This window comes from Oncorhynchus gorbuscha, linkage group LG03, assembly GCF_021184085.1.
Source record: "Oncorhynchus gorbuscha isolate QuinsamMale2020 ecotype Even-year linkage group LG03, OgorEven_v1.0, whole genome shotgun sequence".
NCBI classification, from domain to species: Eukaryota; Metazoa; Chordata; class Actinopteri; order Salmoniformes; family Salmonidae; genus Oncorhynchus; species Oncorhynchus gorbuscha.
In genome coordinates this window covers 107,423,730-107,449,708 of record NC_060175.1, presented here as the reverse complement: position 1 = coordinate 107,449,708, position 25,979 = coordinate 107,423,730, and the positions used below count along the sequence as shown (strand labels likewise).

Below are 25,979 nucleotides of genomic sequence, written 5' to 3'. Positions count from 1 at the left end.
TCACTACATAACCTATAACACCCACTACATAACCTATAACCTATAACATCCACTACATAACCTATGACATCCACTACATAACCTATAACACCCACTACATAACCTATAACATATAACATCCACTACATAACCCATAACATCCACTACATAACCTATAACATCCACTACATAACCTATAGCATTCACTACATAACCTATAACATATACCATCCACTACATAACCTATAACATCCACTACTAAACCTATACCATTCACTACATAACCTATAACATCCACTACATAACCTATAACATCCACTACATAACCTATAACATTCACTACATAACCTATAACATATAACATCCACTACATAACCTATAACATCCACTACATAACATATAACATCCACTACATAACCTGTAACATCCACTACATATCCTATAACATCCACTACATAACCTATAACATCCACTACATATCCCATAACATCCACTACATAACCTATAACATCCACTACATAACCTATAACATTCACTCCATAACCTGTAACATCCACTACATAACCTATAACATCCACTACATAACCTATAACATCCACTACATAACCTATAACATTCACTACATAACCTATAACATATAGCATTCACTACATAACCTATAACATATAACATCCACTACATAACCTATAACATCCACTACATAACCTATAACATTCACTACATATCCTATAACATCCACTACATAACCTATAACATATAACATCCACTACATAACCCATAACATCCACTACATAACCTATAACATATAACATCCACTACATAACCTATAACATTCACTACATAACCTATAACATCCACTACATAACCTATAACATCCACTACATAACCTATAACATTCACTACATAACCTATAACATCCAGTACATAACCTATAACATCCACTACATAACCTATATCATTCACTACATATCCTATAACGTCCACTACATAACCTATAACATATAACATCCACTACATAACCTATAACATTCACTACATAACCTATAACATCCACTACATAACCTATAACATCCACTACATAACCTATAACATCCACTACATAACCTATGACATTCACTACATAACCTATAACATTCACTACATAACCTATAACACCCACTACATAACCTATAACCTATAACATCCACTACATAACCTATGACATCCACTACATAACCTATAACACCCACTACATAACCTATAACATATAACATCCACTACATAACCCATAACATCCACTACATAACCTATAACATCCACTACATAACCTATAACATCCCCTACATAACCCATAATTTCCACTACATAACCTATAGCCTATAACATCCACTACATAACCTATGACATCCACTACATAACCTATAACATTCACTACATAACCTATAACACCCACTACATAACCTATAACCTATAACATCCACTACATAACCTATGACATCCACTACATAACCTATAACACCCACTACATAACCTATAACATATAACATCCACTACATAACCCATAACATCCACTACATAACCTATAACATCCACTACATAACCTATAACATTCACTACATAACCTATAACATATACCATCCACTACATAACCTATACCATCCACTACATAACCTATACCATTCACTACATAACCTATAACATCCACTACATAACCTATAACATCCACTACATAACCTATAACATACAACATCCACTACATAACCTATAACATCCACTACATAACCTATAACATCCACTACATAACCTATAACATCCACTACATAACCTATAACATCCACTACATAACCTATAACATCCACTACATATCCCATAACATCCACTACATAACCTATAACATCCACTACATAACCTATAACATTCACTCCATAACCTGTAACATCCACTACATAACCTATAACATCCACTACATAACCTATAACATCCACTACATAACCTATAACATTCACTACATAACCTATAACATATAACATTCACTACATAACCTATAACATATAACATCCACTACATAACCTATAACATCCACTACATAACCTATAACATCCACTACATAACCTATAACATCCACTACATAACCTATAGCATTCACTACATAACCTATAACACCCACTACATAACCTATAACCTATAACATCCACTACATAACCTATGACATCCACTACATAACCTATAACATTCACTACATAACCTATAACACCCACTACATAACCTATAACATATAACATCCACTACATAACCTATAACATCCACTACATAACCTATAACATCCACCACATAAATATAACATCCACTACATAACCTATAATATCCACTACATAACATATACCATTCACTACATAACCTATAACATCCACTACATAACCTATAACATCCACTACATAACCTGTAACATCCACTACATATCCTATAACATCCACTACATAACCTATAACATCCACTACATATCCCATAACATCCACTACATAACCCATAACATCCACTACATAACCTATAACATTCACTCCATAACCTGTAACATCCGCTACATAATAATAATAATAATATATGCCATTTAGCAGACACTTTTATCCAAAGCGACTTACAGTCATGTGTGCATACATTCTATAACATCCACTACATAACCTATAACATCCACTACATAACCTATAACATACAACATCCACTACATAACCTATAACATACAACATCCACTACATAACCTTTAACATCCACTACATAACCTATAACATCCACTACATAACCTATAACATCCACTACATAACCTATAACATCCACTACATAACCTATAACATCCACTACATAACCTATAACATATAACATTCACTACATAACCTATAACATATAACATCCACTACATAACCTATAACATCCACTACATAACCTATAACATCCACCACATAATCTATAACATCCACCACATAACCTATAACATCCACTACATAACCTATAACATCCACTACATAACCTATAACATATAACATCCACTACATAACCTATAACATCCACTACATATCCTATAACATCCACTACATAACCTATGACATTCACTACATAATCTATACAGTTCACTACATAACCTATAATATTCACTACGTAACCTATACCATTCACTACATAACCTATAACATTTACTACATAACCTATGGCATTCGCTCCATAACCTATGACATTCACTCCATAACCTATAACATTCACTCCATAACCTATAGAGTTCAGTACATAACCTATAACATATAACATCCACTACATAACCTATAACATCCACTACATATCCTATAACATCCACTACATCACATATAACATTCACTACATAAACTATACCATTAACTACATAACCTATAACATTGACTACATAACCTATAACATTCACTACATAACCTATACCATCCACTACATAACCTATATCATTCACTACATAATCTATAACAATCACTACATAACCCATAACATTGTGTGCATGTGGTGTGGACACACCTACTCATTCAAGGGCTTTTTAAAATGTTTTACTAATTTCTACATTGTAGAATACTAGTGAATACATCAAAACTATGAAATAACACATATGGAATCATGAAGTAACTACATAACCTATAACATTCACTACATAACCTATAACATTCACTACATAACCTATAACATCCACTACATAACCTATAACATCCACTACATATCCTATAACATCCACTACATAACCTATAACATATAACATCCACTACATAACCCATAACATCCACTACATAACCTATAACATCCACTACATGCCCTATAACATCCACTACATAACCTATAACATCCACTACATAACCTATAACATCCACTACATAACCTATAACATCCACTACATAACCTGTAACATCCACTACATAACCTATAACATCCACTACATATCCTATAACATCCACTTCATAACCTATGACATTCACAACATAATCTATACAGTTCACTACATAACCTATAATATTCACAACATAACCTATAACATCCACTACATAACCTATAACATCCACTACATAACCTATACCATTCACTACATAACCTATAACATCCACTACATAACCTATAACATCCACTACATAACCTATAACATCCACTACATAACCTATAACCTATAACATCCACTACATAACCTATAACCTATAACATCCACTACATAACCTATAACATAACCTATAACATCCACTACATGCCCTATAACATCCACTACATAACCTATAACATCCACTACATAACCCATAACATCCAGTACATAACCTATAACATCCACTACATAACCTATACCATCCACTACATAACCTATAACATCCACTACATATCCTATAACATCCACTACATAACCTATAACATATAACATCCACTACATAACCCATAACATCCACTACATAACCTATAACATCCACTACATGCCCTATAACATCCACTACATAACCTATAACATCCACTACATAACCTATAACATCCACTACATAACCTATAACATCCACTACATAACCTGTAACATCCACTACATAACCTATAACATCTACTACATATCCTATAACATCCACTTCATAACCTATGACATTCACAACATAATCTATACAGTTCACTACATAACCTATAATATTCACAACATAACCTATAACATCCACTACATAACCTATAACACCCACTACATAACCTATACCATTCACTACATAACCTATAACATCCACTACATAACCTATAACATCCACTACATAACCTATAACATCCACTACATAACCTATAACCTATAACATCCACTACATAACCTATAACCTATAACATCCACTACATAACCTATAACATAACCTATAACATCCACTACATAACCTATAACATAACCTATAACATCCACTACATGCCCTATAACATTCACTACATAACCCATAACATCCAGTACATAACCTATAACATTCACTACATAACCTATAACAGTCACTACATAACCTATAACAGTCACTACATAACCTATAACATCCACTACATAACCTATAACATCCACTACATATCCTATAACAGTCACTACATAACCTATAACATCCACTACATAACCCATAACATCCACTACATAACCTATAACAGTCACTACATAACCTATAACATCCACTACATAACCTATAACATCCACTACATATCCCATAACATAACCTATAACATCCACTACATGCCCTATAACATCCACTACATAACCTATAACATATAACATCCACTACATAACCTATAACATCCACTACATAACCTATAACATCCACTACATAACCCATAACATCCACCACATAACCTATAACATCCACTTCATAACCCATAACATCCACTACATAACCCATAACATCCACTACATAACCTATAACATCCACTACATAACCTATAACATCCACCACATAACCTATAACATCCACTACATAACCTATAACATCCACTACATAACCTATAACATCCACTACATAACCTATAACATCCACTACATAACCTATAACATCCACTACATAACCTATAACATCCACTACATAACCCATAACATCCACTACATAACCTATAACAGTCACTACATAACCTATAACATCCACTACATAACCTATAACATCCACTACATAACCTATAACATCCACTACATAACCTATAACATCCACTACATAACCTATAACATCCACTACATAACCTGTAACATCCACTACATGACCTATAACATCCACTACATATCCTATACCATCCACTTCATAACCTATGACATTCACAACATAATCTATACAGTTCACTACATAACCTATAATATTCACAACATAACCTATAACATCCACTACATAACCTATAACATCCACTACATAACCTATACCATTCACTACATAACCTATAACATCCACTACATAACCTATAACATCCACTACATAACCTATAACATCCACTACATAACCTATAACCTATAACATCCACTACATAACCTATAACCTATAACATCCACTACATAACCTATAACATAACCTATAACATCCACTACATGCCCTATAACATCCACTACATAACCTATAACATCCACTACATAACCCATAACATCCAGTACATAACCTATAACATCCACTACATAACCTATACCATCCACTACATAACCTATAACATCCACTACATATCCTATAACATCCACTACATAACCTATAACATATAACATCCACTACATAACCCATAACATCCACTACATAACCTATAACATCCACTACATAACCTATAACATCCACTACATAACCCATAACATCCACTACATAACCTATAACAGTCACTACATAACCTATAACATCCACTACATAACCTATAACATCCACTACATAACCTATAACATCCACTACATAACCTATAACATCCACTACATAACCTATAACATCCACTACATAACCTGTAACATCCACTACATAACCTATAACATCCACTACATATCCTATACCATCCACTTCATAACCTATGACATTCACAACATAATCTATACAGTTCACTACATAACCTATAATATTCACAACATAACCTATAACATCCACTACATAACCTATAACATCCACTACATAACCTATACCATTCACTACATAACCTATAACATCCACTACATAACCTATAACATCCACTACATAACCTATAACATCCACTACATAACCTATAACCTATAACATCCACTACATAACCTATAACCTATAACATCCACTACATAACCTATAACATAACCTATAACATCCACTACATGCCCTATAACATCCACTACATAACCTATAACATCCACTACATAACCCATAACATCCAGTACATAACCTATAACATCCACTACATAACCTATACCATCCACTACATAACCTATAACATCCACTACATATCCTATAACATCCACTACATAACCTATAACATATAACATCCACTACATAACCCATAACATCCACTACATAACCTATAACATCCACTACATGCCCTATAACATCCACTACATAACCTATAACATCCACTACATAACCTATAACATCCACTACATAACCTGTAACATCCACTACATAACCTATAACATCTACTACATATCCTATAACATCCACTTCATAACCTATGACATTCACAACATAATCTATACAGTTCACTACATAACCTATAATATTCACAACATAACCTATAACATCCACTACATAACCTATAACACCCACTACATAACCTATACCATTCACTACATAACCTATAACATCCACTACATAACCTATAACATCCACTACATAACCTATAACATCCACTACATAACCTATAACCTATAACATCCACTACATAACCTATAACCTATAACATCCACTACATAACCTATAACATAACCTATAACATCCACTACATAACCTATAACATAACCTATAACATCCACTACATGCCCTATAACATTCACTACATAACCTATAACATCCACTACATAACCCATAACATCCAGTACATAACCTATAACATTCACTACATAACCTATAACAGTCACTACATAACCTATAACAGTCACTACATAACCTATAACATCCACTACATAACCTATAACATCCACTACATATCCCATAACATAACCTATAACATATAACATCCACTACATAACCTATAACATCCACTACATATCCTATAACAGTCACTACATAACCTATAACATCCACTACATAACCCATAACATCCACTACATAACCTATAACAGTCACTACATAACCTATAACATCCACTACATAACCTATAACATCCACTACATATCCCATAACATAACCTATAACATCCACTACATGCCCTATAACATCCACTACATAACCTATAACATCCACTACATATCCTATAACAGTCACTACATAACCTATAACATCCACTACATAACCCATAACATCCACTACATAACCTATAACAGTCACTACATAACCTATAACATCCACTACATAACCTATAACATCCACTACATAACCTATAACATCCACTACATAACCTATAACACCCACTACATAACCTATAACCTATAACATCCACTACATAACCTATAACATCCACTACATAACCCATAACATCCACTACATAACCTATAACCTATAACATCCACTACATAACCTATAACACCCACTACATAACCTATAACCTATAACATCCACTACATAACCTATAACATCCACTACATAACCTATAACATCCACCACATATCCCATAACATCCAGTACATAACCTATGAAAAAACCACTAAAAAAGTGTTAAACAAATCAAAATATATTTGAGATTCTTCAAAGTAGCCCCCCTTTGCCTTGACAAGAGCTTTGCACCCTCTTGGCATTCTCTCAACAAGCTTCAGGAGGTAGTCACCTCACTGTTGAAGTTGAGACTGGCGTTTTGGGGATTCATTCACCAAATCAACCTAGGAGCTATGGCATCTGGGATTCACCAAACCAGCATATTTCGTAACACTTGATAATACTTCATAAGCCTTCATAGACACATATACACACACATGCGCGTATCATCCAGTCTTACCTCTGCTGAGTCCCTAGAGGTTGAGAGTTGGAGAGGGGGAGAGACAGCGAGGGGAAGAGAGAGGGATGTTCCAGTAGACCAGTCTGTATGAGAGAGAGGGATGTCCCAGTAGACCAGTCTGTATGAGAGAGAGGGATGTATGTAGGATCTGGGATCATGATGGCTAGTCTGTCAGACTGGGGTAACCCTAACCCTACCTTACTTTACCCAATTAGAAACTGGAGCAGGGGCACAGGGCACAAGCAAACACACACACAAATAGACAGACACACACACGCACGCACAAGCAAACACACTCATGGATGGACACACAATCACAAACACACAAATAGACAGACACACGCACAAGCAAACACACACATGTCTTCTCTATGTAGTCCCGTGTGTCTTCTCTATGTAGTCCAGTGTCTTCTCTATGTAGTCCAGTGTTTTCTCTATGTAGTCCAGTGTCTTCTCTATGTAGTCCAGGGTCTTCTCTATGTAGTCCAATGTCTTCTCTATGTAGTCCAGTGTCTTCTCTATGTAGTCCAGTGTCTTCTCTATGTAGTCCAGTGTCTTCTCTATGTAGTCCAGTGTCTTCTCTATGTAGTCCAGTGTCTTCTCTATGTAGTCCAGTGTCTTCTCTATGTAGTCCAGTGTCTTCTCTATGTGGTCCAGTGTCTTCTCTATGTAGTCCAGTGTTTTCTCTATGTAGTCCAGTGTCTTCTCTATGTAGTCCAGGGTCTTCTCTATGTAGTCCAATGTCTTCTCTATGTAGTCCAGTGTCTTCTCTATGTAGTCCAGTGTCTTCTCTATGTAGTCCAGTGTCTTCTCTATGTGGTCCAGTGTCTTCTCTATGTAGTCCAGTGTGTGTCTGCAGAGATAGAGATCAGGGTGTGTCTGTGGAGAGAGAGAGCCCATTGTGTGTCTGTAGAGGGAGATAGATCAGTGTGTCTGTAGAGAGAGAGACCAGTGTGTGTCTGTAGAGAGAGAGAGAGAGAGAGAGAGAGACCAGTGTGTCTGTAGAGAGAGAGACTAGTGTGTGTCTGTAGAGAGAGAGACCACTGTTAAGAAACCTTTCAGAAATAGACTTGGCGCTCCGGTACCACTTGCCATGCGGTAGCAGAGAGAACAGTCTATGACTAGGGTGGCAGGAGTCTTTGGTAAGTTTTAGGGCCTTCCTCTGACACCGCCTGGTATAGAGATACTGGATGGCAGGAAGCTTGGTCTGAGTTATCTACGAGGCTGTACGCATTACCCTCTGTAGTGCCTTGCGGTTGGAGGCCGAGCAGGATGCCGTACCAGGCGGTGATGCAACCAGGATGCTCTCAATGGTGCAGATGTAGAATTTCTTGAGGATCTGGGGACCTATGACAAATCCTTTCAGTCTCCTGAGGGGGAATAGGCGTTGTCATGCCCTCTTCACGACTGTCTTGGTGTGTTTGGTTCATGATGGTTTGTTGGTGATACGGACACCTAGGAACTTTAAGCTCTCAACCTGCTCCACTACAGCCCTGTTGATGACAATGCTCGGTCCTCCTTTTCCTGTTGCCCACGATCATCTCCTTTGTCTTGATCACTTTGAGGAAGAGGTTGTTATCCTAGCACCACACTGTCAGGTCTCTGAACACCTCCCTGTAGGCTGTTTCGTCGTTGTCAGTGATCAGGCCTACCACTGTATGTCAACAGCAAACTTAATGATGGTGTTGGAGTCGTGCTTGGCCATGCAGTCATGTGTGAGCAGGGAGTAGAGGAGGGGACTGTGCACGCACCCCTGAGGGGCTCCCGTGTTGAGGATCAGCGTGGCAGATGTGTTGTTACCTACCCCTACCACCTGGGGGCTGATCGTCAGGAAGTCCAGGATCCAGTTGCAGAGGGAGGTGTTTAGTCCCAGGGTCCTTAGCTTAGTGATGAGCTTTGAGGGCATTATGGTGTTGAACGCTGAGCTGTAGTCAATGAATAGCATTCTCACATAGGTGTTCCTCCTTGTCCAGGTGGGAAAGGGCAGTGTGCAGTGCAATAGAGATTGTGTCATCTGTGGATCTGGTGGGGCCGTAGGCAAATTGGAGTGGGGTCTAGGGTTTCTGGGATAAAGGTGTTGATGTGAGCCATGACCAAACTTTCAAAACACTTCATGGCCACAGATGTGAGTGCTACGGATCGGTCGTCATTTAGTATTGTTACCTCGGTGTTCTTGAGCACAGGGACTATGGTGGTCTGCTTGGAACATATTGGTATTACAAACTCGGTCAGGGACAGGAATAAGGATTTCTTATCGGCGTCCTGATTATTGTCCCGTTCCTTGAAAGCGGAACATTAGCTCGATGCGGGTGTTGGCTGTAATGGATGGCTTCCGGATATTAACATACTGTCACTGAGGGGACGACATCGTCGATGCACTTATTGATGAAGCCGATGTCTGTGGTGGTATACTCCTCATTGCAAAAGAAATCGGATAGATGTAAATTACTCCACAAACACAAATATAATTGTATATATATACACAGTTCCCATGGCTTCCACTAGATGTCAACAGTCTTTAGACATTGTTTCATGCTTGTTTTCTGAAAAATGAAGAAGAATGAGACCTTTCTGTCAGTGGACTGTCGAATCATGCGGTGCTGGTTTGCGGGCGTGACCGAGTGCGCGCTCTTCGTTGTTTTTCCCTTCTATTGAATACTCTATTGTCCTGTTGAAATATTATTGATTATTTAGACAATTGACAACCTGAGGGTTATTTATAAACATCGTTTGGCGTGTTTCGACAAACTTTACCGGTACTATTAGGATGTATTCATCTGTATGTTTTGACCTCCTTGGAGTCAGTGGATTACTGAACAAAACGCGCCAACAAAACTAGGTTTTTGGGATATAAAAAGGAACTTCATCGAACTATACAAACATTTATTGTGTAGCTGGGACTCTTGTGACTGCAACCATATGAAGATCTTCAAAGTGATTAACTTCTTTGGGCTAACAGGATCGATATGACAACAGCCAGTGAAAGTGCAGGGCGCCAAATTAAAACAACAGAAATCTCCTAATTAAAATTCCTCAAACATACAAGTTTTTTATACCATTTTAAAGGTAATCTCGTTGTTAATCCCACCACAGTGTCCGATTTCATATAGGCTTTACAGCACCACAAACGATTGTGTTAGGTCACCGCCAAGTCACAGAAAAATCCAGCCATTTTTCCAGCCAAAGAGAGGAGTCACAAAAAGCACAAATAGAGATCAAATTAATCACTAACCTTTGATGATCTTCATCAGATGACACTCATAGGACTTCATGTTCCAAAATACATGTATGTTTTGTTCGATAAAGTGCATATTTATATCCAAAAATCTCAGTTTACATTGGCGCGTTATGTTCAGCAATGTTTTGCCTCCAAAACATCCGTTATGTTCAGTAGTTCCAAAACATGCGGTGATTTTGCAGAGAGCCACATCAATTGACAGAAATACTCATAATAAACATTGATAAAAGATACAACTATTATACATGGAATTTTAGATGCACTTCTCCTTAATTCAACCGCTGTATCAGATTTCAAAAAAACTTTACGGAAAAAGCATACCATGCAATAATCTGAGTACAGCGCTCAGACAACAAACCAGCCAAAGAAATATCTGCCATGTTGTGTAGTCAACATTAGTCAGAAATAGCATTATAAATATTCACTTACCTTTGATGATCTTCATCAGAATGCACTCCCAGTAATCCCAGTTCCACAATAAATATTTGTTTTGTTCGATAATGTCCATAATTTATGTCCAAATTCCTCCTTGTTGTTAGCGCATTCAGCCCAGTAATCCAAATTCATGACGCACGAGCAGACGAGCAGACGAAAAGTCGAAAAGTTCCGTTACAGTCCGTAGAAACATGTCAAACGATGTATAGAATCAATCTTTAGGATGTTTTTAACATAAATCTTCAATAATGTTCCAACAGGAGAATTCCTTTGTCTGTAGAAATGCAAAGCTAGCTTTCACGTGACCACGCATGTTCAGCTCGTGGGACTCAGGCAGACCTCTGACTCATTCCTCTCTCATTCAGAAGCATCAAACAAGGTTCTAGAGACTGTTGGCATCTAGTGGAAGCATTAGGAAGTGCAACATGACTAATATCTCCCTGTATCTTCAATAGGGGCTGAGTTGAAAAACTACCAGCCTTAGATTTCCCACTTCCTGTTTGGATTTCTTCTCAGGTTTTTGCCTGCTATATGAGTTCTGTTTTACTCACAGACATCATTCAAACAGTTTTAGAAACATCAGTGTTTTCTATCCAAATATACTAATAATATGTATATATTATCAACTGGGACTGAGTAGCAGGCAGTTTACTCTGGGAACCTTTCATCCAAGCTACTCAATACCGCCCCCAGCCATAAGAGGATAACACTTGTATTTTTTTAAATTAATGTTTATTATGAATTATTTGGTATTTTGAATAAGGCGCTCTGAAATTTCTCCGGATGTTGTCGAGGTGGGTCTCTAGATAGATAAATAAATACAGAATGGGGATGAGATAGTTGGGTGGACTATTTACAGATGAGCTATGTACAGGTGCAGTGATCTGTGAGCTGCTACACCAGCTGGTACTTAAAGCTAGTGAGGGAGATAAGAGGCTCCAGCTTTAGTGATTTTTGCAGTTCGTTCCAGTCATTGGCATTATACAATACATATCACGTATCGAATCTAGATAAGGGACATGTAACAGGTGTGTGTGTGTGTGTGTCTAAGAGCGATCAGATAGATTACAAGGTACTCAAGCCCCCTAGACTGGAACGCAAAGATTAGGCCTCTCCATGCTTGACTCACTGTAGCACTCTAAATACTTAATGTTTAACAACTCCATTAAAGAGGCTAACATGAGAGAGATAGGGAGAGGGAGAGAGACAGAGAGTGAAAGAAAGAGAGAGAGAGAAAGAGAGAGACAGAGATTGAGGAGAGAGAGAGATGGAAATAGAGGAGTGTGAAAGAGAGGAGACGAGAGAAAGACAGGAGATGAGAGTAGGAAAGATACAGTGAAGGAGAGGAGATGAGAGATATGGTGAAGGAGAGAAGATGAGAGAAGGAAAGATACAGTGAAGGAGAGAAGATGAGAGAAGGAAAGATAGAGTGAAGGAGAGATGAGAGAAGGAGAGATACAGTGAAGGAGAGGAGATGAGAGAAGGAGAGATACAGTGAAGGAGAGGAGATTATAGTGTAGTGTCAACAACGCAGCCACTGCCAGCTAGCCTACTTCAGCAGTACTGTATCATTTTAATCATTTTAGTCAATAAGATTCTTGCTACGTAAGCTTAACTTTCTGAACATTCGAGACGTGTAGTCCACTTGTCATTCCAATCTCCTTTGCATTAGCGTAGCCTCTTCTGTAGCCTGTCAACTATGTGTCTGTCTATCCCTGTTCTCTCCTCTCTGCACAGACCATACAAACGCTCCACACCGCGTGGCCGCGGCCACCCTAATCTGGTGGTCCCAGCGCGCACGACCCACGTGGAGTCCCAGGTCTCCGGTAGCCTCTGGAACTGCCGATCTGCGGCCAACAAGGCAGAGTTCATCTCAGCCTATGCCTCCCTCCAGTCCCTCGACTTCTTGGCACTGACGGAAACATGGATCACCACAGATAACACTGCCACTCCTACTGCTCTCTCTTCGTCCGCCCACGTGTTCTCGCACACCCCGAGAGCTTCTGGTCAGCGGGGTGGTGGCACCGGGATCCTCATCTCTCCCAAGTGGTCATTCTCTCTTTCTCCCCTTACCCATCTGTCTATCGCCTCCTTTGAATTCCATGCTGTCACAGTTACCAGCCCTTTCAAGCTTAACATCCTTATCATATATCGCCCTCCAGGTTCCCTCGGAGAGTTCATCAATGAGCTTGATGCCTTGATAAGCTCCTTTCCTGAGGACGGCTCACCTCTCACAGTTCTGGGCGACTTTAACCTCCCCACGTCTACCTTTGACTCATTCCTCTCTGCCTCCTTCTTTCCACTCCTCTCCTCTTTTGACCTCACCCTCTCACCTTCCCCCCCTACTCACAAGGCAGGCAATACGCTCGACCTCATCTTTACTAGATGCTGTTCTTCCACTAACCTCATTGCAACTCCCCTCCAAGTCTCCGACCACTACCTTGTATCCTTTTCCCTCTCGCTCTCATCCAACACCTCCCACACTGCCCCTACTCGGATGGTATCGCGCCGTCCCAACCTTCGCTCTCTCTCCCCCGCTACTCTCTCCTCGTCCATCCTATCATCTCTTCCCTCCGCTCAAACCTTCTCCAACCTATCTCCTGATTCTGCCTCCTCAGCCCCCTTTCCTCCCTCTCTGCATCCTTTGACTCTCTATGTCCCCTATCCTCCAGGCCGGCTCGGTCCTCCCCTCCCGCTCCGTGGCTCGATGACTCATTGCGAGCTCACAGAACAGGGCTCCGGGCAGCCGAGCGGAAATGGAGGAAAACTCGCCTCCCTGCGGACCTGGCATCCTTTCACTCCCTCCTCTCTACATTTTCCTCCTCTGTCTCTGCTGCTAAAGCCACTTTCTACCACGCTAAATTCCAAGCATCTGCCTCTAACCCTACGAAGCTCTTTGCCACCTTCTCCTCCCTCCTGAATCCTCCTCCCCCTCCCCCCCCCTCCTCCCTCTCTGCAGACGACTTCGTCAACCATTTTGAAAAGAAGGTCGACGACATCCGATCCTCGTTTGCTAAGTCAAACGACACCGCTGGTTCTGCTCACACTGCCCTACCCTGTGCTCTGACCTCTTTCTCCCCTCTCTCCAGATGAAATCTCGCGTCTTGTGACGGCCGGCCGCCCAACAACCTGCCCGCTTGACCCTATCCCCTCCCCTCTTCTCCAGACCATTTCCGGAGACCTTCTCCCTTACCTCACCTCGCTCATCAACTCATCACTGACCGCTGGCTACGTCCCTTCCGTCTTCAAGAGAGCGAGAGTTGCACCCCTTCTGAAAAAACCTACACTCGATCCCTCCGATGTCAACAATTACAGACCAGTATCCCTTCTTTCTTTTCTCTCCAAAACTCTTGAACGTGCCGTCCTTGGCCAGCTCTCCCGCTATCTCTCTCTGAATGACCTTCTTGATCCAAATCAGTCAGGTTTCAAGACTAGTCATTCAACTGAGACTGCTCTCCTCTGTATCACGGAGGCGCTCCGCACTGCTAAAGCTAACTCTCTCTCCTCTGCTCTCATCCTTCTAGATCTATCGGCTGCCTTCGATACTGTGAACCATCAGATCCTCCTCTCCGAGTTGGGCATCTCCGGCGCGGCCCACGCTTGGATTGCGTCCTACCTGACAGGTCGCTCCTACCAGGTGGCGTGGCGAGAATCTGTCTCCTCACTACGCGCTCTCACCACTGGTGTCCCCCAGGGCTCTGTTCTAGGCCCTCTCCTATTCTCGCTATACACCAAGTCACTTGGCTCTGTCATAACCTCACATGGTCTCTCCTATCATTGCTATGCAGACGACACACAACTAATCTTCTCCTTTCCCCCTTCTGATGACCAGGTGGCGAAGACCCTGTAGTCTGGCGGTGTAGTCTGGCGGTGGCCCGTTCCTGTAGGTTCATGCTCTACAACATCCGCAGAGTACGACCCTGCCTCACACAGGAAGCGGCGCAGGTCCTAATCCAGGCACTTGTCATCTCCCGTCTGGATTACTGCAACTCGCTGTTGGCTGGGCTCCCTGCCTGTGCCATTAAACCCCTTCAACTCATCCAGAACGCCGCAGCCCGTCTGGTGTTCAACCTTCCCAAGTTCTCTCACGTCACCCCGCTCCTCCGTTCTCTCCACTGGCTTCCAGTTGAAGCTCGCATCCGCTACAAGACCATGGTGCTTGCCTACGGAGCTGTGAGGGGAACGGCACCTCAGTACCTCCAGGCTCTGATCAGACCCTACACCCAAACAAGGGCACTGCGTTCATCCACCTCTGGCCTGCTCGCCTCCCTACCACTGAGGAAGTACAGCTCCCGCTCAGCCCAGTCAAAACTGTTCGCTGCTCTGGCCCCCCAATGGTGGAACAAACTCCCTCACGACGCCAGGACAGCGGAGTCAATCACCACCTTCCGGAGACACCTGAAACCCCACCTCTTTAAGGAATACCTAGGATAGGATAAGTATTCCCTCTCCCCCCCTTTAAGATTTAGATGCACTATTGTAAAGTGACTGTTCCACTGGATGTCATAAGGTGAATGCACCAATTTGTAAGTCGCTCTGGATAAGAGCGTCTGCTAAATGACTTAAATGTAAATGTAAATGTAACTGGAACACTATGTCATGCACGTCAATCCAGAGCATCCCAAACATGCTCAATGGGTGACATATCTTGCCATGGAAGAACTGGGATTTTTTTCAGCTTCCAGGAATTGTGTACAGATCTTTGCGACACGGGGCCTTACATTATCATGCTGAAACATGAGGTGATGGCCGTGGATGAATGGCACGACAATGGGCCTCAGGATCTCATTATGCTGAAACATGAGGTGATGGCCGTGGATGAATGGCACGACAATGGGCCTCAGGATCTCATTATGCTGAAACATGAGGTGATGGCCGTGGATGAATGGCACGACAATGGGCCTCAGGATCTCATTATGCTGAAACATGAGGTGATGGCCGTGGATGAATGGCACGACAATGGGCCTCAGGATGTGATCATGCTGAAACATGAGGTGATGGAATGAATGACAGGACAATGGGCCTCAGGATCTCGTCATGGTATCTCTATGCATTATCATGCTGAAACATGAGGTGATGGCCGTGGATGAATGACACGACAATGGGCCTCAGGATCTCATCATGCTGAAAGATGAGGTGATGGCCGTGGATGAATGACACGACAATGGGCCTCAGGATCTGATCATGCTGAAACATGAGGTGATGGAGGCGGATGAATGACACGACAATGGGCCTCAGGATCTCATCATGCTGAAACATGAGGTGATGGCCGTGGATGAATGGCACGACAATGGGCCTCAGGATCTCATCATGCTGAAACATGAGGTGATGGTGATGGATGAATGGCACGACAATGGGCCTCAGGATCTCGTCACGGTATCTCTGTGCATTCAAATTGCCATCGATAAAATGAAATTGTGTTCATTGTCCGTAGCTTATGCCTGCCCCAAACCATAACCCCACCACCGCCATGGGGTACTCTGTTCTCAGTGTTGACATCAGCAAACCACTCACCCAAACGACGCCATACACATTGTCTGCGGTTGTGAGGCCGGTTGGCCATACTGCCAAATTCTCTAAAACGACGTTGGAGGAGGCTTATCGTTGAGAAATTACCATTCAGATCTCTGGCAACAGCTCTGGTAGACATTGCTGCAGTCAGCATGCCAATTGCACGCTCCCTAGAAACCTGAGACATCATCATTGTGTTGTGTGACAAAACTTCACATTTCAGAGTGGCCCTTTTATTCTGTAAATACGAGCCTAGCTGGTTAAACCACAGAAAAAAGGCATCAACCTTCCCGCTAGCCATGATTGGTTGAGATAATGAGTGGGCTGGACATGCAGAGAGATGAGTTTGGATTGGTCTGCCATATAAATGCTTCTGTCTATTTCAGCTGGTCACTATGTCTAATAATATATTATTAAGTGCATCGTAAAACATAACAAAACAAGTATCCATTTCAATATTTATTTATTTAAATGTATTTATTTCACCTTTATTTAACCAGATAGGACAGTTGAGAACAAGTTCTCATTTACAACTTCGACCTGTCCAAGATAAAGCAAAGCAGTGCGACACAAACAACAACACAGAGTTACACATGGAATAATCAAACGTACAGTCAATAACACAATAGAAAAGTCTATATACAGTGTGTGCGAATGAAGTAAGATTAGGGAGGTAAGGCAATAAATAGGCTGTATCGGCGAAATAACTACAATTTAGCAAATTAACACTGGAGTGAGAGATGCACAGAAGATGAATGTACAAGTAGAGATACTGGGATGCAAAGGAGCAAAAACAAAAATATAAAATAAATAACAATATTGGGATGAGGTAGTTGGATGGGCTATTTACAGATGGGCTATGTACAGCTGCAACGATCGGTAAGTTGCTCTGATAGCTGATGCTTAAAGTTAGTGAAGGAGATATGAGTCTCCAGCTTCAGTGATTTTTGCAATTTGTTCCAGTAATTGGCAGCAGAAAACTGGAAGGAAAGACGACCAAAGGAGGAATTGGCTTTGGGGGTGACCAGTGAGATGTACCTGCTGGAGCGCGTGCTACAGGTGGGTGCTGTTATGGTGACCAGCGAGCTGGGATAAGGGGGGACTTTACCTAGCAGGGTCTTGTAGATGACCTGGAGCCAGTGGGTTTGGCGACGAGTATGAAGCGAGGGCCAGCCAACGAGAGCATACAGGTGGCAGTGGTGGGTAGAATATGGGGCTTTGGTGACGAAACAGATTGCACTGTAATAGACTGCATCCAATTTGCTGAGTAGAGTGTTGGAGGCGATCTTGTAAATGACATCGCCAAAGTCAAGGATCGGAAGGATGGTCAGTTTTACGAGGGTGTGTTAGGCAGCATGAGTGAAGGATGCTTTGTTGGGAAATAGGAAGCCGATTCTAGATTTAATTTTGGATTGGAGATGCTTAATATGAGTCTGGAAGAAGAGTTTACAGTCTAACCAGACACCTAGGTATTTGTAGTTGTCCACATATTCTAAGTCAGAGCCGTCCAGAGTAGTGATGCTGGACAGGTGGGCGGGTGGGGGCATGCCTTTAGTTTTACTAGCAATTAGTTGGAGGCCATGGAAGTTGTATGGCATTGAAGCTCGGCTGGAGGTTAGTTAACACAGTGTCCAAAGAAGGGCCAGAAGTATACAGAATGGTGTCGTCTGCATAGAGGTGGATCAGAGAATCACCAGCAGCGAAGGCGACATCAGAATCACCAGCAGCGAAGGCAGAGGTCCAGAAACAGGCCCTCCGATTTGACACACTGAACTCTGTCTGAGAAGTAGTTGGTGAACCAGGTGAGGCAGTCTTTTGAGAAACGAAAGCTGTTGAGTCTGCCAATATGAATACGGTGATTGACAGAGTCAAAAGCCTTGGCCAGGTCAATGAAGACAGCTGCACAGTATTATCTGTTATTTGATTGATGGAGTCGAAAGCCTTGGCCAGGTCGATGAAGATTGCTGCACAGTGTACTGTCTTTTGTCGATGGCGGTTATGATATAATTTAGGAGCTGTTTCCCAGACAATCTGCTCTCCTGTCCCCCCCCCCGAGCTGTTTCCCAGACTCTCTGCTCTCCTGTCCCCCCCTCCCGAGCTGTTTCCCAGACTCTCTGCTCTCCTGCCCCCCCACCCCTGAGCTGTTTCCCAGACACTCTGCTCTCCTGCCCCCCCCCCTGAGCTGTTTCCCAAACACTCTGCTCTCCTGCCCCCGCCCCTCTGAGCTGTTTCCCAGACTCTCTGCTCTCCTGATCCCCCCCCCCCTGAGCTGTTTCCCAGACTCTCTGCTCTCCTGCCCCCCCTGAGCTGTTTCCCAGACACTCTGCTCTCCTGACCCCCTCCCGAGCTGTTCCCCAGACTCTCTGCTCTCCTGTCCCTCCCCCGAGCTGTTTCCCAGACTCTCTGCTCTCCCCCCCCCGAGCTGTTTCCCAGACTCTCTGCCCTCCTGTCCCCCCCCCCGAGCTCCCTGCTGTTTCCCAGACTCTCTCCTGTCCCCCGCTGCCCAGACTCTCCTGTCCCCCTCCCCCCCCCCAGCTGTTTCCCAGACTCTCTGCTCTCCCCCCTCCCTCCCGTCCCTGCCCCCCCGAGCTGTTTCCCAGACTCTCTGCTCTCCTCCCCTGTCCCCCCCCCCTGAGCTGTTTCCCAGACACTCTGCTGTTTCCCAGACTCTCTGCTCTCCTGTCCCCCCTCCCCCGAGCTGTTTCCCAGACTCTCTGCCTCCTGTCCCCCCCCCCCCCCCGAGCTGTTTCCCAGACTCTCTGCTCTCCTGTCCCCCCCCTCCCGAGCCTCTCTGCTCTCCTGTCCCTCTCCCCCCTCGAGCTGTTCCCAGACTCTCTGCTCTCCTGTCCCCCCCCCCCCCCCCGAGCTGTTTCCCAGACTCTCTGCTCTCCTGTCCCCCCTCCCCCCTCCCCGAGCTGTTTCCCAGACTCTCTGACTCTCTGCTGTCCCCCCCCCCGAGCTGTTTCCCAGACTCTCTGCTCTCCTGTCCCCCCCGAGCTGTTTCCCAGACTCTCTGCTCTCCTGTCCCCCCCTGTTTCCGAGCTGTTTCCCAGACTCTCTGCTCTCCTGTTCTCTCCTCTTTCCCAGCAGGGAGACATAATAGAATGACAGCATAAAATAGCAATGTAATAAACATTTTAGCATCAGAAGTATAATGCAATATTTATAGTCCAAACGTGTTTTGGGGAATTGAGATTTAGCAATCATAATAAGAGTCTGGCAGCAGACACTGTGTTGTGTGTGTAGCATGTGTCTGTGTGTGAGGATATGTCTGTGTGTCTCCCCTGTTATTCTAAACAGAACACTGTGATATGTCTGTGTGTCTCCCCTGTTATTCTAAACAGAACACTGTGATGTGTCTGTCTGTCTCCCCTGTTATTCTAAACAGAACACTGTTCCAGTGGGAGAATAACTCCTGATTCTCTGATCAAGCAGTTGTCCGCTGATAGAGCCCTTGGTAGAGTGGGAGGCTAGAGAGAGAGAACACCATCACAGTTTAAGTGTGTGTGTGTGTGTGTGTGTGTGTGTGTGTGTGTGTGTGTGTGTGTGTGTGTGTGTGTGTGTGTGTGTGTGTGTGTGTGTGTGTGTGTGTGTGTGTGTGTGTGTGTGTGTGTGTGTGTGTGTGTGTGTGTGTGTGTGGTGTAGTAAGAGATTACAGTGAAGGAAGACAACAAGGGAAGTACAGTACATCCACAGAAATATTATAGAGAGAGAGAGAAACAAAGAGAGAGAGAGACAGAGAGAGAGACAGATAGACAGAGACAGCGAGAGAAACAGAGAGAGAGACAGATAGAGAGAGAGAGAGAGAGAGAGAGAGACAGAGAGAGAAACAGAGAGAGAGAGAGTGAGAGAGAAACAGACAGAGACAGAAATGATGAAGTCATTGTTAAAGACAGAGAGAGGGGGCTGATGAGGTAGTTATTGAGACAGAGAGAGGGGGTGATGAGGTAGTCATTGAGACAGAGAGAGGGGGTGATGAGGTAGTCATTGAGACAGAGAGAGGGGGTGATGAGGTAGTCATTGAGACAGAGAGAGGGGGGTGATGAGGTAGTCATTGAGACAGAGAGAGGGGGATCAGGTAGTCATTGAGACGGAGAGAGGGGGTGATGAGGTAGTCATTGAGACAGAGAGAGGGGGGTGAGGTAGTCATTGAGACAGAGAGAGGGGGGTGATGAGGTAGTCATTGAGACAGAGAGAGGGGGTGATGAGGTAGTCATTGAGACAGAGAGAGGGGGTGATGAGGTAGTCATTGAGACAGAGAGAGGGGGTGATGAGGTAGTCATTGAGACAGAGAGAGGGGGTGATGAGGTAGTCATTGAGACAGAGAGAGGGGGGTGAGGTAGTCATTGAGACAGAGAGAGGGGGTGATGAGGTAGTCATTGAGACAGAGAGAGGGGGTGATGAGGTAGTCATTGTTAAAGACAGAGAGAGAGAGGGGTGATGAGGTAGTCATTGAGACAGAGAGAGGGGGTGATGAGGTAGCCATTGAGACAGAGAGAGAGAGAGAGGGGGGGTGATGAAGTCATTGAGACAGAGAGAGAGAGAGGGGGGTGATGAAGTCATTGAGACAGAGAGAGAGAGAGGGGGGGTGATGAGATAGTCATTGAGACAGAGAGAGAGAGAGAGAGAGGGGGTGATGAGGTAGTCATTGAGACAGAGAGAGAGAGAGAGAGAGAGAGAGAGAGAGAGAGAGAGAGAGAGAGAGAGAGAGAGGGGGGGTGATGAAGTCATTGAGACAGAGAGAGAGAGGGGGGTGATGAAGTCATTGAGACAGAGAGAGAGAGAGGGGGGTGATGAGGTAGTCATTGAGACAGAGAGAGAGAGAGAGGGGGGGTGATGAAGTCATTGAGACAGAGAGAGAGAGAGGGTGATGAGGTAGTCATTGAGACAGAGAGAGAGAGAGAGAGAGGGGGGTGATGAGGTAGTCATTGAGACAGAGAGAGAGAGAGAGAGGGGTGATGAAGTCATTGAGACAGAGAGAGAGAGAGGGGGGTGATGAAGTCTTTGTCAAAGCCAGAGAAAGAGAGTGGGGGGGTGATGAAGTCATTGAGACAGAGAGAGAGAGGGGGGGGGTGATGAAGTCATTGAGACAGAGAGAGAGAGGGGTGATGAGGTAGTCATTGAGACAGAGAGAGAGAGAGAGAGAGAGAGGGGGGTGATGAAGTCATTGAGACAGAGAGAGAGAGGGGGTGATGAGGTAGTCATTGAGACAGAGAGAGGGGGGTGATGAGGTAGTCATTGTTAAAGACAGAGAGAGAGGGGGGGTGATGAAGTCATTGAGACAGAGAGAGAGAGAGGGGGTGATGAAGTCATTGAGACAGAGAGAGGGGGTGATGAGGTAGTCATTGTTAAAGACAGAGAGAGGGGGGTGATGAGGTAGTCATTGAGACAGAGAGAGGGGGGGTGATGAGGTAGTCATTGTTAAAGACAGAGAGAGATAGGGGGGGGGTGATGAAGTCATTGAGACAGAGAGAGAGAGGGGGTGATGAGGTAGTCATTGAGACAGAGAGAGAGAGAGGGGGGGGGTGATGAAGTCATTGAGACAGAGAGAGGGGGGTGATGAAGTCATTGTTAAAGACAGAGAGAGAGAGAGAGAGAGAGAGGGGGGTTGATGAGGTAGTCATTGAGACAGAGAGAGAGGGGGGTGATGAGGTAGTCATTGAGACAGAGAGAGAGGGGGTGATGAGGTAGTCATTGAGACAGAGAGAGAGAGAGGGGGTGATGAAGTCATTGAGACAGAGAGAGAGATGGGGGTGATGAAGTCATTGAGACACAGAGAGAGAGAGGGGGTGATGAAGTCATTGAGACAGAGAGAGAGGGGTGATGAGGTAGTCATTGAGACAGAGAGAGAGAGAGAGGGGGTGATGAGGTAGTCATTGAGACAGAGAGAGAGGGGTGATGAGGTAGTCATTGAGACAGAGAGAGAGGGCGTGATGAGGTAGTCATTGAGACAGAGAGAGAGAGAGAGAGGGGGTGATGAAGTCATTGAGACAGAGAGAGAGAGAGGGGTGATGAAGTCATTGAGACAGAGAGAGAGAGAGGGGGGGTGATGATGAAGTCATTGAGACAGAGAGAGAGAGAGAGGGGTGATGAGGTAGTCATTGAGACAGAGAGAGAGAGAGGGGGGTGATGAAGTCATTGAGACAGAGAGAGAGAGAGGGGGTGATGAAGTCATTGAGACACAGAGAGAGAGAGGGGGTGATGAGGTAGTCATTGAGACAGAGAGAGAGAGAGAGAGAGGGGGGTGATGAAGTCATTGAGACAGAGAGAGAGAGAGGGTGATGAGGTAGTCATTGAGACAGAGAGAGAGAGAGAGAGAGGGTGATGAAGTCATTGAGACAGAGAGAGAGAGAGAGAGAGAGAGAGAGAGAGGGGGTGATGAAGTCTTTGTCAAAGCCAGAGAAAGAGAGTGGGGGGTGATGAAGTCATTGAGACAGAGAGAGAGAGGGTGTGATGAGGTAGTCATTGAGACAGAGAGAGAGAGAGGGGGTGATGAAGTCTTTGTCAAAGCCAGAGAAAGAGAGGGGGGTGATGAAGTAGTCATTGAGACAGAGAGAGAGAGAGAGGGGGGATGATGAGGTAGTCATTGAGACAGAGAGAGGGGTGATGAGGTAGTCATTGAGACAGAGAGAGGGGGTGATGAGGTAGTCATTGAGACAGACAGAGAGAGAGAGAGGGGGGTGATGAGGTAGTCATTGAGACAGAGAGAGAGAGAGGGGGTGATGAGGTAGTCATTGAGACAGAGAGAGAGAGAGGGGGGTGATGAGGTAGTCATTGAGACAGAGAGAGAGAGGGGGGTGATGAAGTCTTTGTCAAAGCCAGAGAAAGAGAGTGGGGGGGGGATGATGAAGTCATTGAGACAGAGAGAGAGAGAGGGGGGGTGATGAAGTCTTTGTCAAAGCCAGAGAAAGAGAGTGGGGGGGGGGGTGATGAGGTAGTCATTGAGACAGAGAGAGGGGGTGATGAGGTAGTCATTGTTAAAGACAGAGAGAGATAGGGGGGGTGATGAAGTCATTGAGACAGAGAGAGGGGGGTGATGAAGTCATTGAGACAGAGAGAGAGAGAGGGGGGTGATGAAGTCATTGAGACAGAGAGAGAGAGAGGGGGTGATGAAGTCATTGAGACAGAGAGAGAGAGAGGGGGGTGATGATGAAGTCGTTGAGACAGAGAGAGGGGGTGATGAAGTCATTGAGACAGAGAGAGAGAGAGGGGGGGGGGTGATGAAGTCATTGAGACAGAGAGAGAGAGAGAGAGGGGGTGATGAAGTCATTGAGACAGAGAGAGGGGGGTGATGAGGTAGTCATTGAGACAGAGAGAGGGGGGGTGATGAGGTAGTCATTGAGACAGAGAGAGAGAGAGGGGGGGGGTGATGAAGTCATTGTTAAAGACAGATCAGTCTGTGCTGCATTATTAATCCATAGAGATATTTAAAGACCCTCTGAAGGAGCTCATCTGCTACTGTCTTCTCACTGAGGTGAATAGGTAGAGACACATTTAACACCACCTGGCTCACCGTTCCTAACAACAGAGGGAGACTGCTAATGGCTTCAATGGAAAAAGGAATACATAAACAAAATAAAAATAAATAGAGACACACACACACACACACACACACACACACACACACACACACACACACACACACACACACACACACACACACACACACACACACACACACACACACACACACACACACACACACACACACACACACACACACACACACACACACACACACACACACACACACACACACACACACACACACACACACACACACACACACACACACACACACACACACACACACACACACACACTGACCACAATAGAGAGTACTCAAATGTAACATAAGCTGTGGACGTATGTTGGACCAGCAGCCTGTGGGTGGAGGAAGTCAGCCTGTGCAGTGTGTGGATGAGGAGAGAGAGTGTTGTCTGGTGGAAACAGACCATCAGCCAGTAGGTGGAGGAAGTCAGCCTGTGCAGTGTGTGGATGAGGAGAGAGAGTGTTGTCTGGTGGAAACAGACCATGTCTGGTGGAAACAGACCATCAGCCAGTAGGTGGAGGAAGTCAGCCTGTGCAGTGTGTGGATGAGGAGAGAGAGTGTTGTCTGGTGGAAACAGACCATCAGCCAGTAGGTGGAGGAAGTCAGCCTGTGCAGTGTGTGGATGAGGAGAGAGAGTGTTGTCTGGTGGAAACAGACCATCAGCCAGTAGGTGGAGGAAGTCAGCCTGTGCAGTGTGTGGATGAGGAGAGAGAGTGTTGTCTGGTGGAAACAGACCAT

At 43.8% G+C, this 25,979-nt stretch overlaps 1 protein-coding gene and 2 pseudogenes across 1 annotated transcript; all 3 read left to right on the top strand.

The window, feature by feature from the left end:
- The first annotated feature begins 2,309 nt into the window (after positions 1 to 2,309).
- On the top strand, positions 2,310 to 3,252 carry LOC124018200 (annotated as a pseudogene).
- A 385-nt stretch (positions 3,253 to 3,637) lies between these two features.
- LOC124032419 lies at positions 3,638 to 5,888 on the top strand (annotated as a pseudogene).
- Positions 5,889 to 6,176: 288 nt separating this feature from the next.
- Positions 6,177 to 7,259, top strand: LOC124032426 (dynein heavy chain-like; the record flags this gene model as incomplete). The annotated part of the gene is made up of 3 exons (XM_046344819.1): positions 6,177 to 6,638; positions 6,779 to 6,897; positions 6,944 to 7,259. Coding segments are annotated over 3 exons (897 nt in total), but the record flags the coding sequence as incomplete, so codon positions are not given.
- Positions 7,260 to 25,979: the final 18,720 nt, after the last annotated feature.